Genomic DNA, 18,966 nt, shown 5'->3' with positions numbered 1-18,966 from the left:
TTTTCGATGCAGAGTGTTGTGCCCAAATTGGAGTATATTGGGTTTGTTTTTGTGGTAGCAATAGAATCAAGTAAATGTTCAACTTGGTCTCTCAACAATTGTAAAGAAGCATACTTGCAAAGGAAATTTATATCATTAGGTTATCACCTATCACACTCTTTGGCCGCGTTTGGGGGAGAGAATGAGAGACATAGCATGAAAGACAAAGACTAAACTAAGTTGCTATACTGTGTTTCATGTAAAGTGTCCAGAATTAAAATTTTAGTTTCAGTTTCTGGCTATCAAATACAATACTAAGTCGGAATACTAAGTCGGAATCTCCTAGTCCCAGTTCAATAAACACTACCTTAAATCACATAAAAGTATAGAATTGAATTTGGCAAGGAGAACTAATAAAAACTCACTTAAGCTAGTTTAATATAAAACTACAACTACTTGCAATAGTCAAATTAAGAATTCTATAAAAGATCATGACTTAGATTCATGAGGAAATTATAATGTTGGGTCAATTTCTAACTATACAACCTGGAATAAAGAAGTGCTAAACTTTTTAATTTTGCCTAACCTCTCCTCCAAAAAAAGTTCTGCTGCAAACAAACCAAGTTTCTGTCACTTTAACACTTGACCACTTTAAAGTTTGAGCGGTGCCACTTTTGTTTACCCTTTGTGTTTTTGGTTTATGCTTTTGCATTGGATTCATATTATTAGCACTTGAGTTTGAGGAATTATTATTATTATATTTTTTTTGGGGAAGCTAAGGAAAGAAAAAGAAAGTGCAGCAGAAGAAAGTAGAGGTGCCATACGCGAGTGGATCCTCTCCAGTGAAAAAAAAAACTGGATGGTGTGCAGTGTTTAATCTAATCATTCATTATTCTCTCTCTCTCTTATTTATTTCTGGTCCCACTTATAGAATCAAAGGTGATCACACTGGATTCTGTCAAGTGTTAAAAAAACTGGAGATAATCCATTTCCCCAAACATGAAACATTCATAAGTACCAAAAAAAATGAAGCATTAATTTGTTTTAAAATGAATTGGCTGTTATATATCAAGTAATATTATCATCTTTTATGGTGAAACAATGATGTAAAGAAAGTATCTTATGATGATCATTATTATGGTATTTAGGACAAAAAATTGGACAAACTATTTGGAAATTGGAATTTAGTTTGACATGTTTTGAATTTTGTGGTTTAGAGTTTACTCGCTGACAATGATAATACCATACCTACATTTCTACTCGAGACTATTTTCATTTCAAATTGCTGAAATTCTGCAACTAGTATAATTAATCTTAAAAAATTGGTGTAATTTCTTAAAAAATTTCACTGCTAAATTCTTAAATCTTTCACGATTTTCAAGATCTTGCATGCAAGATAAGCTAAAAACAATTAAAAAATGTTTATATAATCTCCAAATTTTACAATTAAATTCAATGAAGGAAACATTAAAGTTAGGAGTATTAATGAGATGTTTTCAGCATAAATAATCAAGGTTAACTGAGGCCTAAACTTTACAAGAGACAAAAATACTGTAAGAATTTACGAAGTATCCCTATTGCAAATATTTAAACAAATGTTGTTAATATTTCAATACTTGCAAAGAAATAGAAGTAAGCAACAATATATTAGTATTATTGGCCAATAGAATTGAATGAGTGATCAGATGGAAGTTTTCTTATAAAACAATATTAGCATAAGCCAGTGCCGTTGCTCCAGTTGCTGTTCAATTATTAATTAGTTTTAAATAAACATATCTTGGAACTATAAATGATCTGTAACAACTGATATAAACACCCAAGGAAGAAAACAGAGGAATAAATACACTATATGGAAAGCAACTACAATACAAGAATGGTCGAACAAACACATAAAGGAGCAGTTGCTCAACCACCGCCGCCGCGTTCCTTGTCAATCTGCTCCCTTTGCTTATTAGCAAGCTTATCCAGGGCAGACTGAACAGCCTCACGGCCTCCAACAATCAATTTGATAACTATTTCCGGATCGGTCTCAAATTTTGCCTCTTCAAACTCCTTTCGTGCGTTGTCTCTGAGCACGTCACGCCACAAGACGCCCCTGGAATCAGGCCACATGAAAAACCGGCTGGCGCGGAGGATGTCCCTGTAGAGGCTGAGGGCTTCCCGGCGGGTGGAGGTGAGTTTCCTCCGATTCAAGAGCTCCTGTTCATCGTCGTCAAGGGACTTCTCCTTCTTCACTAGATGCCTATCTAGAAGCTCCTCTACATTGTCAGGCCCATCGTGCAAGAATCGCTCCGTGCGGAACAAAGATGTGCGATTTACAGCAACTTGTTGCCATATGCATCGCCATAGTTGCAGCTTTCCAGTCATCCCCCCTCCTTCTCCTGCTTCCAGCAACCGATGAACCTGCTTACATTAATTGGTTATGGACTGAATCAATTTGATATTTATTAGCCTGGTCCACAAAATTTAAAATCAAACTAGAGGCCCTCTATTGTCAAAATTCCAAAAACCATACAAATCAATCTAGATTCCTAACCCTTTTTTCTTACCCTTAACATTTGAATTCAACACAATGTAATGTAATTTAATTATATTCTTCAATCTTCATTTCTTCCGTCTCCTATTTATTCTTTTTACTTAAAAAAAAATTAATCTTACTATAAAATTAGAAAATGTCTAAAAATATAGCACAATATGTGTTTGAGTATACCATCTCCTAATACCAAAAAAGTTTGGGAGCTAAATGTAAATAACTGAGTATAAGTATACTTGGGTGTCATTTTCCCACATTATCCAAGGGCATTGCCACTGTATGGTGCCGCCAATAACTCATCCCAGGAGGTCCTTCTGAGTTGTCACCATCACTTCCCAATTTAAGAAGTTGCCGGAGGCATTTTTGGCAGTGACTTTACACCTTGAAGTGCAACATTCAGTTGAAGCCCACTGGTAAAGGTGATGCATGCCATCCCTCTCCATGGCCTTCATCAAACAAAGATACGCTTACACAACTCTCTCCCCACTCTTAATCTATTCCTCTTTTTCAGAAGCTTTCGTTTCAAAGGCTCATGACACATAACATAACTATAAAGAAACTTTAGGAGAGAACATTACTTAATCTTTGTTACGGGAGTATGTCACTTGCAATTTGCAAAGCCAATCAAAGAATTAAACCCCAATGTTGAGTTTAGAAAATCTACGCCTAACTTTGCACACCAATTTCATAATCTAAATCTACAATCTCATCATTTCAATTCCTGAATTCAAGAATTAATTAACATACAGCATTATCAAGTCATTCATCACAATCAAATAAGCAAGGCACAAACAGATTCATTAAGACCATCACAATCTTACCTAACAAAAATATTAGAAAAACCATTTTGCAAGATTGGAAACATATATACAGCAAATTAAACTATCTATGAAATAGCGTAACAACAAATCAGAAATAGATGAGAGAAGTGGGAAAATACCTAGACTCGCAAAGATCGGCAGAGCAGCTTCACACACAAGATGGAAGCGAGGGAGGCAGAGGACGCGTGATGCGCCAGTAGCGGAGCGCACCAGGAGCGAGGGCGGTGGAGAAGATGAGAAGAGACGATGGGCAGTGGAGCAGAAGAAATGCCACGGCGGAGGGTGGGAGGCTGATGAAGGCGTGACAGCTCAAGGATGGAGACCGGAAGGAGTAAGGAAGCAGCGGCGGATTCAAAGCGAGAGAGAATCAGTGGGAGCAAGGCAGAGTTTTTTATATAACCAATAATGTACACACAAGGCTAATTGCATTTTTGATAGAAAAAGAGTTTTGTTTTAACTCAAATAATGATACCATAAGATTAATTAGTATATTCATATAGTCACAAAAAAAAATTAGTATATCCATATATTTATTAGTATACTATTATTAATTAATATAGAATATCATGCATTTATTATTTTAATTTATTCATTACTTATAAATAACTTATACTTTGTAAAATATTTTATACAATTTAAATACAAATATTTTTTCTATATTAAGAATAGAAAGTGAATACATACTCTCTAGAAAAATAAATAAAGAATTTTTAATTGGCCAATTTTTGTATTTCTAAAATAACAAATTTTAGATTATAATATATTATGTATCTCTTTAAAATACTGATGGTAATTAGTGGCTAAGAGAAGGGTTGAATCTTAACCCCTTTTTGCTGAATATTAATTTTTTACTTTTAGATGAACTTAAGGAGATATTTTTATTTGTTGTCTCGTGTTGAGTTAAGAGACACTTTTGTTTTGTCTCATGCTGAGTTGAGAGATATTTTTGTTTTTGTCTCCTGATGAACATAAACAGAGAAAAGAGTAGGAAAGAAGAATTAACATAAAATATATTCTAGTTCAGCCATTAGGTGCAATGTGGCCTACATCCAGTCTCCATCACCACAACGATGGAATTTCACTATGTTTTTACAACATTACAAACACTAATTTCTCTCTAGAAACTACCCATTCCTATCTGGGACAAACCCAGATCCTACACCCAATCTGAATTTGACTAGGACTCAAAACCTAGCTTTTAACTGCAAAGTGCTACCCCAACTTGTAAGGGAATTCCCACATGATCATGAAATACAACATACAGATGTACAAAAAAACTCTGAGACATCTATGACTTTTTCTCTAATATTGATCACTGCTTTTTTCCTCTCACTGGCTTTTTCTTACAAACCTCACAATGTTTGCCTTTTACCATGAGACTCAGACAGACAATACTAAGAAAAAGAAAACAAAATGAATATCTTTAAAGGAGAAGAACTCAAGAAGCTTGGGTAGCTATGAGAACTCTGTGCTTTCACTTACTCTCCTTGATCTCAACCCTTGGCCGTTCACCCTTAATATAGAAGGGGAAGCTTCCAAGGTTAAAACCGGTTCAACCAACCCAGCAACATCTTCTCTAACAAACAGCCGCGATTCGGACAGAGAGAAAAGAGAGGGAAAAACAAAAACCAACATGCATGTACCTCTCTCAACCCTTTTCATCAAGTTCCTTCCATCTGAGCCCTTGATCTTGACTTTGGCTCCAAGAAAAGTTTCGGACCCTTGATGATCTTCTAACCCAGGACAGCTCCTTGCTTTCCATTTTTGCTTCTTCCTATGCGTAGCTCCAGAGATTATCTTCTTTCTTTGATGAACAAAAAAGGAAATAAACTTTTGCAACTGAGATCTTCTTCTCTGGCAGAGGCGGATCCTTTCTTTTCTTGGTAAGGAAAATCTTGAAGCTCTTCTTCAAATCTTGCTTTCAATGGCAAAGATCTTGCTATGCCTTACTTCAGATCTTCCTTCTTCATAGCCTTTCTTCATCCTAGCCCTTCTTTATAGCCTTTCTTCATCCTAGCCTTTTCTTCCATTAGGCTTCTCTGTAATTTTACTTTTCTTCTGATAACTTCTATCTTCTTCTCTGTTGATTGATATGACCGAAAAGCAAAGAGAGAGGAGAGAGAAGTGATAAACCCCATTTTCAGGGTTTATCTTGTGCTTAATTTAGGGGATTTCATGACCTTTCACCCACATTTAGCCAAGGAAATAGCATGGTTTCATGATTGTCTCCTAATTTGTGCTTAAGTGTGAAAACATGTTTTTCAAGCCCTTAATTGCTAGTTTTGATTCACCTTTGATTCCACTAGATGCCTTGATATGTTTGTTAGTGAATTCAGATTGGAAAGGCTAGGAATGGATCAAAGGGATGGAGAGGAAAAGCATGCAAGTGGAGAACTCATGAAGAAACAAGAATTTGGGATGCTGAGATCGACGCGCACGCGCAGCAGACGCGCACGCATGGATTGTGGAGTCGCATGGCGACGCGTACGCGCACATGACGGGTACGCGTGGATAGCAAAATGCCAAGCGACGCGTATGCGTACATGGCGCGTACGCGTCGATGCTCGCACGTGACTCACTTAAAGGTAAAACGCTGGGGGCGAATTCTGGGATTCCCAGGCCCAAATCCAACTCATCTCTGATGCTATTTAACCCAATGATTGAAGGGGAATCAAGACACTACTTCATATTTTAGTTTTAGTTTAGTTTTGGAGAGAAAGTTAGTTTCTAGAGTGAGAAGCTCTCTCTTCTCTCTAGAATTAGGATTAGGTTAGATCTAGATTAGAATCTCTTAGATCTAGGTTTAATTCATCGTTTGATCTACTTTTCCTTTGCAATTTCTTCTTCTTCTACCCTTGCTCTCTCTAGTTTAGCATTTAATTCTTGTAATTCTCTACTTTTATGTTGATGCACTTTTGTTCTTCTATTTCTCTTTCAATGCAATTCATGTTTCATGTTCCTTTATTGTTGATTTGAGTTGTTGTTGTTTAATTCCTTGCAATTGAGTAGTGTAGATTTATTTTTCTTGCAATTTGATTTTACTTTCCTTTTATGCCTTCCAAGTGTTTGATGAAATGCTTGGAAGGATGTTAGAGTAGATTTTTGTGTTCTTGGCTTGGGAAGGTAACTTAGGAATTCTTGAGTCACTAATGTCCAAGTAATTGATGATTGGGAGCCATTGACTCTAGCCATCACTAATTGATTTAGTGGATAGCTAGGACTTATGGACTTGGATTGATATAGCTCATTTGACTTTCCTTTACTAGTTAGAGGATGATTTAATGGGATTGATCCTTACAAATTCTCATGTTGTGGTTAGTGATAGGGATAGAGATCTTTGACCACCAAACCTTGCCAAGACCTTTTTAGCTATTAGTTTACTTCCTTGCCATTTATCTTTCATGTCTCTTATTAAAACCCCAAAACATACTCCATAACCAATAACAAGACACTTTATTGCAATTCCTAGGGAGAACGACCCGAGGTTTGAATACTTTGATTATTTTTATAGGGGTTTGTTACTTGTGACAACCAAATGTTTGTATGAAAGGATTCTTTGTTGGTTTAGAAACTATACTTGCAACGAGATTTCATTTGTGAATTCTAAACCGTTAATAATTCTGTTCATCAAAATGGCGCCGTTGCCGGGGAGTTGCAATGGTGTTGTGTTATTGGTTATTGTATATATGTGAATAGTGTGAATAGCTTGATTTTTGGATTGCTTGTTGGTTCTTGCTAGTTTTAGGACTTTGTTTCATTATTTCTTATTAGCTTTTGTTTTATTTCCTCTTTTTATTATGAATTCTCACTTTGGCTATGAGTTTGGTTCTAACTATGTCGTAGGAAATGGAAGCTTCAATGAGGATGTGTATCAAGGATGGGACAATCAAAGGTGGGAGGAGCCATACGCATATGATCAATCCTCATGGCAACAACCTCCACCAATGAACTATGAAGAAGAGTCATTCTATGATGCATACCAATCAAATGGCTATGGTGAATCTCCTTGTGACTTTCAAGAACCACCGCCATACGCCTATGAGCCATATCCTTAACATAATCATCTACCACACTTACAAGCCTCTTTTCACCAAACACCTCCATATGACCTTAACCTATATCCACCATGCCAACCACCTCTTGAACCATATGAGCCATACATGGAACTACCATTCCAATATCAATACTCCCAAGAACCACCTCAATATACACCACCACATCCTTACTAAGAAGAACCACCTTCCTATTATAAGTCATTTCCCCAAGACAATGAACCCTCCTATCCACCCCAATCCTCAATGGATGAAACCCTTGACCTTATATTTCAAGGGCAAGGAGAAATACAAAAGGAGACACTAAAATTTGTGGCTACCTTGACCGAGGTAGTAAGCCGATTAGCCTCCCAATGCTTGAGTACTCAAGGTACTCCCATGTTCACATGTGGAGAATCAATTGAAGAGCATAGCATGAAGGGGAGATTGGAAACTCCGGTGGAGAAGGAGGAATGCTATGTTGTGTTGGAACAATTGGAGGAGCCTATGATCATTGAAGAAAAGGAAGAAGTGGTTGAAGACCTAGGAGATGCGGAAGCTCCATGGGAAGCTAGAATCATAGAGAATTCCTCTAAGAAGATTGAATTTGATGTTGAGGAGGGGAGTGCACAACCTCTAAAATAATTGTTGAATGAAGACTTGGAAGGAATGAAGCAAGAGTTGAGTTCCCTTGGAGATGAAGATCATGCATCCAATCTTCTTGGTGGTGAATTCTTTGAATTTGAAAAACCCTCTCCCAATGAGATAGAAAGCAATGTAGAGGTAGATTTTTCTCATCCTCCCATTTATGATTTGAGTGATGGAGAAGAGTTAGGTGAAATTGATGAACAAAGGATTGAAAGTGAAGAAGTTTGTGAAGAGGTGGAGGTAACCAAGGAAGAACACGAGGGAGTAGAGCTTGCAAGGATATTGGAAATACCTCTCACCAAGCCATCACCATCGATCCATTCTTTCATTCAAGTGGGTAAATTCCTTATACTTAAGTTTCAAGATTCCCCTTGAATACAGTTTGCTTGAAACGGATGGTCAACTTAGACATATTTGTGGCTTTAAGAGCAAAAAGGAGATGGTTAGTGGTTGGCATCGTAAATCAAGGCTCATTATGGTTAGATGCTCAAATCTTAATTGCAAGGGTTGGTGTAAGACTAGATTTCTTGGGTCTAGGATAATGTTTGGTCACTTCATTGAGAATTCACCTTGCTTACCACCCGCATGGATTAACGATAGTCAACTTGAAGATGGGTGTAGAAACAAGATATGGGATCCGGGGATACATGAGGATCAACTTTGGGAGCTCATAGCTTGTGCGGAACTCCATTAAGGCTTGAAGACATTAACTTTGAATGATGGAGCTTATTGGAGATTCAAGCATTGGTGGATGTTCCAAGATGAATTTAAGCACAAGCCACCTTGAAAGGAGCTCCCCATAAGTCCAACTTAAGGACAATAAACAAAAGTGCTAGGTGGGAGACAACCCACCATGGTAAAATCTTTTCATTTTCTCTTTTGTACATATTGGTAGATTAGTTCAATTTCATGTTTTGATTGGGTTGTTAAGTTTAGTTGGTAGTTTGGTATGTTAAATAAGGTTTTATGGTGTTTTGGTAGCTGTTTGGAGGTTTGGAATACTTGGTGTGGTGCAAAAACATAGAAAAATTTTGAAAAAATAGAGCACCATCCATGCGTACACACCCCCCAAGCATTTTTGACCATCCACGCGCACGCGTCATGCACGCGTACGCGTGGATTGCGAATTTCCACCCCCCAGCCACAACCCGAGAGTTGCGCGAACACTGTGCGAACATTGTGCCTGAGGCACAGACCAAACCACGCGTAAGCGGGATAGACGCGTACGCGTCGACTCTCTGGTCTGCCATGCACGCGTACGCGTGACCTACGTGTACGCATCGCCTCCATTTTGCCACCATCCATGCGCACGCGTCACCTACGCGTACGCATGGATCGCCTTATTCTTTCATCTCCTTTTCTTCTCCTCTTCCCATTTCTTTCCTTCTTCTTTCTTCTTCCTTTCTCCTACCCCTAATCCAACACTTCCAAAAACCATCCATAACCATTTCTTTTAGTTAGTTAGTTAATAGTTGTTTCGTTAGTTTAATTTTTCATTTTATTTTTTTGTTTCTCTTTGGAAGTGTTGGATTGCTAGTCTTGTTTACCGTTTATTGCTGCTGAGCACTAAGTAGGATGTTATTTTTAACATCATTGTTGTTAATTTTCATTGTTGGATTCTTTGATTGAGGTTATATATTGCTACTTGGTTCTGAACTTTGCATGCTTAATTTTGTGAATACTAACTACATGAGAATTGCCTCTCAAGTATTCTATATCTTTTTGAATTGCATGAATTGGCCACCATGTGATTTGAACCCTATTCTTTGATTAGGCAATTTCTTGATGGATGTTGTACATTTATCTTCATGCATTGTGCTTCTTGATCATATGCATCCATAGGATTTTGGCTTGAATGCTCTCATGCCTCTTTATTTCTTGTTTAGTTGTCTTCACCTACAAATCTAGAGCATTTCAAGCATACTAGAACGAGTGAAATGCATGCTTCTCTTGTGACATCACTTTTAATGCTAGTGTGTGTTCTAAAAGGCGCCTAATTTGGAATTCACACACCTACTCGTCATTAATGTCACACTAATTCACTCACTCAATTCTAGTGATTTACCTCATACCAACAATGTATGCTTCCTTGCTTTTGTGTTTTCTCTTCTTATGGTGTTGTTTTCTGTTTTTTATGAACGATGCACCACAAGCAAACACGAAAGCAGGAGAAAGAACACGCAGCAACCGATTGACCTACTGGCTGAAGGTGGCAATCCGGAGAGTCGCCGTACCCCCTTACTCATCTTTGAATGCACCGACTTAAGTGTGGGGAGGTCGTTCGACCGTTCGGCGTTTTTGGGTGACAAGTTTCTAATCTCAACACTTGTACATTTCATCTTAGGTTTTTTAGGATTTTAGTTGCATTTTCTTATTTTGTATATATGTATAATAAGTTTAGTCAAAATAAGAAAATTCTCCAAGAAAAACATTCTTAATAGGGCATTGGCACCTCAATTGATTTGAGTGAAAACTTTTCATAGAACTTGCTTGAATTATATATATTGTGGATCATGTTTTGAGCTAAGAACATACAACCTTGTGAGTTTTGAGCCTAATGGCGTGGTTACATCTTATAACCACTTATTTTCCTTCTTATGTGCATTATTCTCTTCCTATGATTGTAATCTTTGATTTCTTTGATTCTTTATGTCCATTATTTTGTATATTCATGCATTTATATGATTGAGGCCATAATTTCATTTAGCTCACTTACCCAAATGGCCTTACCTTTTATCTTCCATTGTTAGCCAATTTTGAGCTTATGATTAACCCACTTCATTCTTAATTTTAGCACATTACAAGCCTTAAAGCGAAAAACAATATATGTCCTTAATTTGGATCTTTGATTAGTTTAGGCTAGTGAGTGTGAGTATCATTCAAGAGTGGGGAAACTTGGGACATTGGTCGAGAGAAAATGGTGTTTTTGTTTTGTATTTCTATATTTGGGAATTGGGTGCATACTCACGTATTGATTAAATGTATAGACCTTATGTATTGATGTTCTTGTATATAGTTTGAAAGAAAGAAAAATGAGAAAAACAAAGAAAAAGGAAAAAGTATGGAAAAGAAAAGAAAAAAAATAGAAAGAAAAGAAAAAGAAAAAGAAAGAAATAAAAAGGGGACAAAATGCCCCAAAGTAAAGTTCAATAAAAAAATTAATGCATAAGTGTTGTGAAGTGAAAAGAAAATGCATGAGTATGTGAAAAAGTGAAGAATGGGTAGTTAGGTTAGAACTTGATTGTATAGGTTGTCATAGGTTAGGTGGAAAGTCTAAGCTTATCAAAGATTCAAATTTCAAGTCCACTTGACCAAATATGCATCCTACCTTGACCCTACCCCTATTACAACCTATGGAAAAGACCTCATGATATGTGTATGCATGCACGAAATAAATGTTGATTGTTAGAAGAAGAACAAATCTTAGAAAACATTATTAGGGGGGAATTGAGAGAATCAACCCTAAACACTTGAGCGACTAGCGTGCAAACACTTCCGGTGAGGGTTCGATTGCTCAATTACATGTTTTCACCTATGATCATCACTTTTCTTGCAAGTTTGTAAAAATATTTAATAACTCAAATCAATTGTGGTTTGGCTTGGTTGATTAATACCCTTAGCCCTTGTTCTTATGTATGTATTCTTGGGAATTGATTTATTTTGACGAAGTAGTTGCATTCATTTAGATAGTTGCATGTAGATAGGTTGCATATAGTTAGTTTACATTTCAATAAATATTGATACCCTTTGTTCCCTTCTTGATATAATATGAGGACATGCTATAGTTTAAGTGTGGGGAGGTTGATAAACCCCATTTTCAGGGTTTATCTTGTACTTAATTTAGGGAATTTCATGACCTTTCACCCACATTTAGCCAAGAAAATAGCATGGTTTTATGATTGTCTCCTAATTTGTGCTTAAGTATGAAAACATGCTTTTTAAGCCCTTAATTGCTAGTTTTGATTCACCTTTGATTCCACTAGATGCCTTGATATGTTTGTTAGTGAATTCAGATTAGAAAGGCTAGGAATGGATCAAAGGGATGGAGAGGAAAAGCATGCAAGTGGAGAACTCATGAAGAAACAAGGATTTGGGATGTTGAGATCGACGCCCACGCACAGCAGACGCGCACGCGTGGATTGTGGAGTCGCATGGCGACGCGTACGCGTGGATAGCAAAATTCCAAGCGACGCGTGCGCGTACATGGCGCGTACGCGTCGATGCTCGCACGTGACTCACTTAAAGGCAAAACGCTGGGGGTAAATTATGGGCTTTCCAGGCCAAAATCTAACTCATCTCTGATGCTATTTAACCCAAGGATTGAAGGGGAATCAAGACACTACTTCATATTTTAGTTTTAGTTTAGTTTTGGAGGAAAAGTTAGTTTCTAGAGAGAGAAGCTCTCTCTTCTCTCTAGAATTATGATTAGGTTAGATCTAGATTAGAATCTCTTAGATCTAGGTTTAATTCATTGTTTGATCTACTTTTCCTTTGCAATTTCTTCTTCTTCTACCCTTGCTCTCTCTAGTTTAGCATTTAATTCTTGTAATTCTCTACTTTTATGTTGATGCACTTTTGTTCTTCTATTTCTCTTTCAATGCAATTCATGTTTCATGTTCCTTTATTGTTGATTTGAGTTGTTGTTTAATTCCTTGCAATTGAGTAGTGTAGATTTATTTTTCTTGTAATTTGATTTTACTTTCTTTTTATACCTTCCAAGTGTTTGATAAAATGCTTGGAAGGATGTTAGAGTAGATTTTTGTGTTCTTGACTTGGGAAGGTAACTTAGGAATTCTTGAGTCACTAATGTCCAAGTAATTGATGATTGGGAGTCGTTGACTCTAGCCATCACTAATTGATTTAGTGGATAGCTAGGACTTATGGACTTGGATTGATATAGCTCATTTGACTTTCCTTTACTAGTTAGAGGATGATTTAATGGGATTGATCCTTACCAATTCTTATGTTGTGGTTAGTGATAGGGATATAGATCCTTGACCACCAAACCTTGCCAAAACCTTTTTGGCTATTAGTTTACTTCCTTGCCATTTATCTTTCATGTCTCTTATCAAAACCCCAAAACATACTCCATAACCAATAACAAGACACTTTATTGCAATTCCTAGGGAGAACGACCTGAGGTTTGAATACTTCGGTTATTTTTATAGGGGTTTGTTACTTGTGACAACCAAATATTTGTATGAAAGGATTCTTTGTTGGTTTAGAAAATATACTTGCAACGAGATTTTATTTGTGAATTCTAAACCGTCAATAATTCCGTTCATCAAGAAGAGACAAAGCTTTCAATACAAAATTAAACTCAATTTAATTTTGAGTTTCTGTTACCAAGGAGTGCATTTAACTAAATTGAATTTTTTTTTTAATTCCAATCACATATGTAATAGGTAACCGAACCAACCCTTGATCCATTCTTTTCTTCTTCAATTCGGATCAATGATGTTGTTAGGCCAAGAGAGGAGTTTGCTTAGGCTTATCAAATTCTTGGGCCAGCTTATGGATTTCTTCTATTTCAGCCACTTGTGGTGAACAATTATCATTGGGCTAAACATGGTTTAGTAACCGAACTGGGCTTTCTTCACTTGGATCAAGAAACAATTTTATTTTACTTTATGCACATTAATACACACATTAAACAACCTATTGGAAGCAAATATCAATTTAATAATTTTTTAAATAATATTTTAATATTTGATCATCATTATAAATTAAGTTTTCCAAACTTAACAATCTCCTCCTCGATGACAAACATTATTAAAACTGAATTGAAAGGATTAGGATTAGAAAACTCCCTTTAATGATTTGGCCGAATCCTCCCCCTTTCCGTTGTTCAATATGCTCCCCCTTAATGTGTGCCTAATTATCCATCAATTTTCATGGAAGCAATACCTGTGTGCATGTTCTAAAAGTTCCAAATAGATACCAACTTTCAAAACATGGAACCTTAAGAAACAGAGCCATGTTTTATAAAAATGCTTGTACTTGAGCAAACACTTTTATCAAATTTGATCAAGGCTCAGGTTGATATTAACCCACTAACAAACTATTAAAAAATAGATATTCAAAGCAAAGCATCAAGCTAGTAAAATAATGTATCCAGCCATCAAAATAAAGCAAATCAGAGCAATCAATAAAACAGAGTATCAGCCATCAAAACAGAGCACAAGATAATAAATCAGAGTAATTAGCAGCCCCAATTTCAGTTTCAATTCAGCCTTGTTTTTAGTCTTTTCCTCCCCCTTTTGTCATCAAGGAGGGATCCTGCAAACAAAACAGTGAGAAGCAATGTAGTCCATAGTATTAAAACATAATCAAAGTATCAAAGTAATTAAGTACAGTCATCCAAAATGAAATAGTTCAACTGAAACTAAGTTCAAATGTAGCAAAATAAAGTGTGTTCATAGGAAGAAACAGCAGAGATCAAATCTTAGGCATCAGACAAGTTGACATCAGAATCAAGAAGCTTCCCCTTCGGAGTTGGCCGTGTCCTTGTCAACAGTCTCCAAACTCTTAATAAGCAAATTCACCCTTTCACGACACTTTGTCCAAGCTTTTTCATTCTCAAAGGCTTGATTTCTAGCCTCTTTATATGATTTAACCATCAGATTAGACATGTTGGAGAACTCAGTGAGGACATCCTTTACTATTTCAGAGAACCGAGTTTGGTCAGAAGTTTCAGGAGGAAGACTTTCATCTTCACTTTCAGAGAATATTGATGCCTTTGAACTTTTAGCCTTTTTTTCTTTTGCAGATTCGGGAACTCCTCCACCTTTGATTGTAGAGACCCTATTCTCAACCGGCTCATTACTAAGATCCACATTAAAATGCTCAAAAATACATGTCAAAAACATACCATATGGCAGATAAGATTTTTTGTCACTACAGACACAGTCCCACATATGTCTAATCATTAGATATGCAAAAGATATAGGGGGCAGAAGACAGAATGGCATATAACACAAGTGTGTCACAGACTGTTACCCTTTGGTAAGCCCCGCTTTGTGGCATAATGACATGAGTAATGATCCAATGCAACAGAGGTCGAACAGGTCCAAAAGCTTTATGAGTTAAATTTGTACCATCTAGAGAAGAAAAATTCTCACAAACTCGAGCCTGAGCCTCTTGAAGGGAAATACCAACATTGGCATCCTATTTTCCAGACATATAAGTCCTGGCTCCCTCATCTTGATATCCCAATGCAGAACTTATGGTTTTATTATTCAGAGAAAGATGAACCTTTTTCACATAAGAATGGAGTTCCCCATCATGAAAAATCAAGTTTGCATAAAACTCTCTCACCAAGTTTGGATAAACAAGTTTTCGGATTTTAAAAATGGAAGTCCATTTTAAATCATGAAAAAAATATTGTAAAATCAATTCCTTTCTCAGCAAGATTTTCCAGATTAACAACAAATGATGCACATAAGGGGTGGTTTACCAAAACTTGGGAATGAAACTCATAAGCCTCACAGGATATAAAGCGGTAAGGGTCAAAGTGAGAGTGGATTTTACCATATTTGTTCTTGAAATCCAATGAATCAAGGTTTGACGGTTCTCGGGTGTCATGAAGAATAGGCCATTTTGAGCATTGAGAACGACTTGAGGGATGAGGAGTGGAGCGCCGTGGTGGTGATGAATGACGATAAGGTGGAGAAGGAAAGTCTTCTTCCTCTTCGGGCATAGGCCCCTTTTCCTTTGATGCCTTCTTTTTTGATGATCCTACTTCCTTGCATGTTGAACCCCTCGGATGGATGACTTTTCTAGCCATAGAAGCAGTGGAATGAGAAGATGGTGAAGAGGATGAGTGAGAGTGAATGTGTATGTAAGTGTGGGATTGAGGTCCTTTGGAAGATGGAGGATTTTTAGGAATGGGGGTTTGGGTGCTTCTTTGGGTAGGAAGTTTCTTTCTCATAATGAAGGAAGTGAAATAAAGAAGAATAAGTTGAAGAGAGTGGCGAAGAGAGTGGAAGGTGGAGAGAGGTTACACCATCATAAATGCTTAGTGAAAAATATCTCATTTAAAGCAATCAGCATTGAATGAAAAATGGTTTTCAATAAGGAATATAAAAATCAAAAAGAATAATTGAAAAGACCTTTCCTTGAGAAGTGGGAGAAGTTATAGAAAAAAGATTTGATTTGACAAAACTTCCATTTTTAAAAGATATGATGTGAAAACCTTCTCAAAATAAATTATTTAAAAAATAATTTATTAAAAATTATGATACCCATAAAAATATAATGAGCCAGAATCATGGAGTGGGCCCAAAGGTGGTAGAACGGGCTTGAGTCTAAGGTATCAAGTTTCAGTCTCCCCCTGTTTGAATGATTTGTTCATCACTTGCCCAGATTTGTCTCCCTGCTGCCTACGAGACAAAAACAAACAGAGGCATGAAACAATGCAATTATTCAACAGAACTTAAATCCATCATCCTTAAACTGTTTCTCAATGAACAAAATCTATCTTCACACAGCGATTTAGTGAAAATGTCAGCAAGTTGCCCTTCAGATTTTACAAATTGGATATCAATAGTACCCTTTTGCATATGTTCCCTGATAAAGTGATATCTCACTTCAATGTGCTTAGTTCTAGAGTGCAGTACAGGATTTTTTGAAATATTTATTGCACTCATATTATCACAAAACAAAGATATACTATTGATTTTCAATTTGTAATCTTCCAATTGAGTTTTAAGCCATAAAAGTTGAGAGCAACAAGCAGTCATGGATGTGTATTCGGCTCTAGCCGTGGATAAAGCAACAGTGGCTTGCTTCTTGCTTGACCACATGTTAAGTGAGCTTCCAAAGAAGCAACACATTCTGGACGTGCTTCTTCTATCCACTCGGTCTCCCGCGTAATCTGAATCACAAAACCCTACTGCACAAAACTCATTAGATTTAGGATACCATAAGCGAAGATCACATGTGCCCTTAATGTATCTAATGATTCTTTTGACGACTGAAAGATGGGATTCTTTTAGGTGAGATTGAAATCTAGAACACACACCCACACTTTGAACAATATCCGGCCTAGAGGATGTAAGATACATGAGTGATCCTATCATTCCTCTATACCTTGTTTCATCCACATCTTTGCCAATTTCATCTTTGTCTAGTTTAGTGTTTAGATACATAGGAGTTCCCATTGGTTTGGAGTTTTCTAGGCCAAATTTCTTGATTAACTCTTTGGTATATTTTCCTTGGTGAATAAAGATACCACTAGGAGTTTGTTTGATTTGGAGACCAAAAGAGAAAGTTAATTCTCCCATCAAATTCATTTCAAACTCACTAGTCATTAGTTTTTCAAACTCTTCACACAAGGATTCATTGGCTGATCCAAACACAATGTCATCCACATAAACTTGGACAAGCAAAATATCATCATTAGATCCTTTTATAAACAAAGTAGTATCGATGGTACCCCTTTGAAAATCATTTTCCAACAAGAAGGTACTAAGTCTTTCATACCAAGCTCTTGGTGCTTACCTAAGGCCATAAAGGGCCTTTGAAAGTTTAAAAATATGATTTGGAAAATCTTTGCTTTCAAAACCGGGGGGTTGTGTCAAAAATACTTCCCTGTCTATAAAGCCATTAAGAAAAGCACATTTGACATCCATTTGAAATATTTTGAAACCCTTGTGGGCAGCATAGGTTAGAAGCAACCTAATTGCTTCCATTCTTGCCACCAGAGCAAATGACTCATCGAAATCAATACCTTCCTCTTGATCGTAACCTTGGGCCACTAGTCTAGCCTTGTTACGAACAACACTACCATCCTCACCTAATTTATTTTTAAAAATCCATTTTGTACCGGTTACCTTTTTACCATAGAGATTCGGTACAAGGGTCCAAACCTCATTCTTATCAAATTGGGATAGCTCTTCTTCCATGGCTTTAACCCATGATGGGTCTTCAAGAGCTTGCTTCACATTAAGAGGTTCCAATTGGGACAAGAAGGCAACATTGCTTAGTTCCATTTGCTTCTTGCTTGAGGATCTGGTGGTTATGCCTTGTGAAGGATATCCAATGATGAATTCATGAAGGTAATCCTTCAGAAATTTCCATTCACGTGGCCTTTGAGGAAAGGTTCTACCTTGATGAGTTTCAGTAGGCAACTCTGTTCTGGATTCTCTGGCTTGTTCAGGAGACAAAACAGAAATGTCTCCTTCATTCTGAAGAGAAGTTTTTGGGCAGACAGATTCAACTACTGGGACAGATTTGGGATTTTCTTGATTGGCTTTTTGGTTCACATCAGTTTCACTACCTGCATCATCATCTAACACAGCACTTGAAATAGAGTTAGAATCACAAAAAGATACGTGTATGGATTCCTCAATAGTTCTATGTTCTTTGAGGTAAACCCTAAACGCTTTGCTAGTGGTGGAGTATCCAACAAACATTCCTTCATAAGATTTTGGATCAAATTTTTCAAGATTTTCTTTATTATTAAGTACAAAGCATTTGCATCAAAAAATATGGAAATACTTAAGATTAGGTGGGGTTCCTTTCCAAAGCTCATATGGAGTTTTCTTTAAACCTTTTCTAACGATGGTTCTATTTAGAATATAGCAAGCTGTGTTTACAGCTTCAGCCCACAAAAACCTTGGAACATCATTTTCACAAAGCATTACCCCAGTCATTTCTTGAAGGCTTCTATTCCTTCTTTCAACAACCCTATTTTGTTGAGGTATTCTTGGGCATGAAAAGTTATGTGATATTCCAAATTTATTACAAAAATTTTCAAAATCTTGATTTTCAAACTCCTTTCCATGATCACTTCTCAAGTGAAAATTTTTTAAATCTTTTTCATTTTAGATCTTTTTGCAAAGAGAGGAGAAAGCATAAAACACATCATTTTTGTGAGCTAAGAAAAGAACCCAACAAAATCTAGAGTAATTATCCACCACTATCAAACCATAATATTTTCCTCCCAAACTTT

The 18,966-nt window shown here is 36.7% G+C and overlaps 1 protein-coding gene across 1 annotated transcript; it reads right to left on the bottom strand.

Annotated features, from left to right (window-relative positions):
• Positions 1-1,648: 1,648 nt before the first annotated feature.
• On the bottom strand, positions 1,649-3,800 carry LOC112727130 (uncharacterized). The gene is made up of 2 exons (XM_025776775.2): positions 3,453-3,800; positions 1,649-2,382 (listed from the first exon to the last, which is right to left on the bottom strand). The coding sequence occupies exon 2, from the start codon at positions 2,344-2,346 to the stop codon at positions 1,885-1,887; it is 462 nt and encodes a 153-aa protein (XP_025632560.1). The 5' UTR covers positions 2,347-2,382; positions 3,453-3,800; the 3' UTR covers positions 1,649-1,884.
• Positions 3,801-18,966: the final 15,166 nt, after the last annotated feature.

This window comes from Arachis hypogaea, chromosome 12, assembly GCF_003086295.3.
Source record: "Arachis hypogaea cultivar Tifrunner chromosome 12, arahy.Tifrunner.gnm2.J5K5, whole genome shotgun sequence".
NCBI classification, from domain to species: domain Eukaryota; kingdom Viridiplantae; phylum Streptophyta; class Magnoliopsida; order Fabales; family Fabaceae; genus Arachis; species Arachis hypogaea.
The sequence above is the reverse complement of the archived record's forward strand: the minus strand, read 5'-3'. Positions and strand labels throughout refer to the sequence as shown.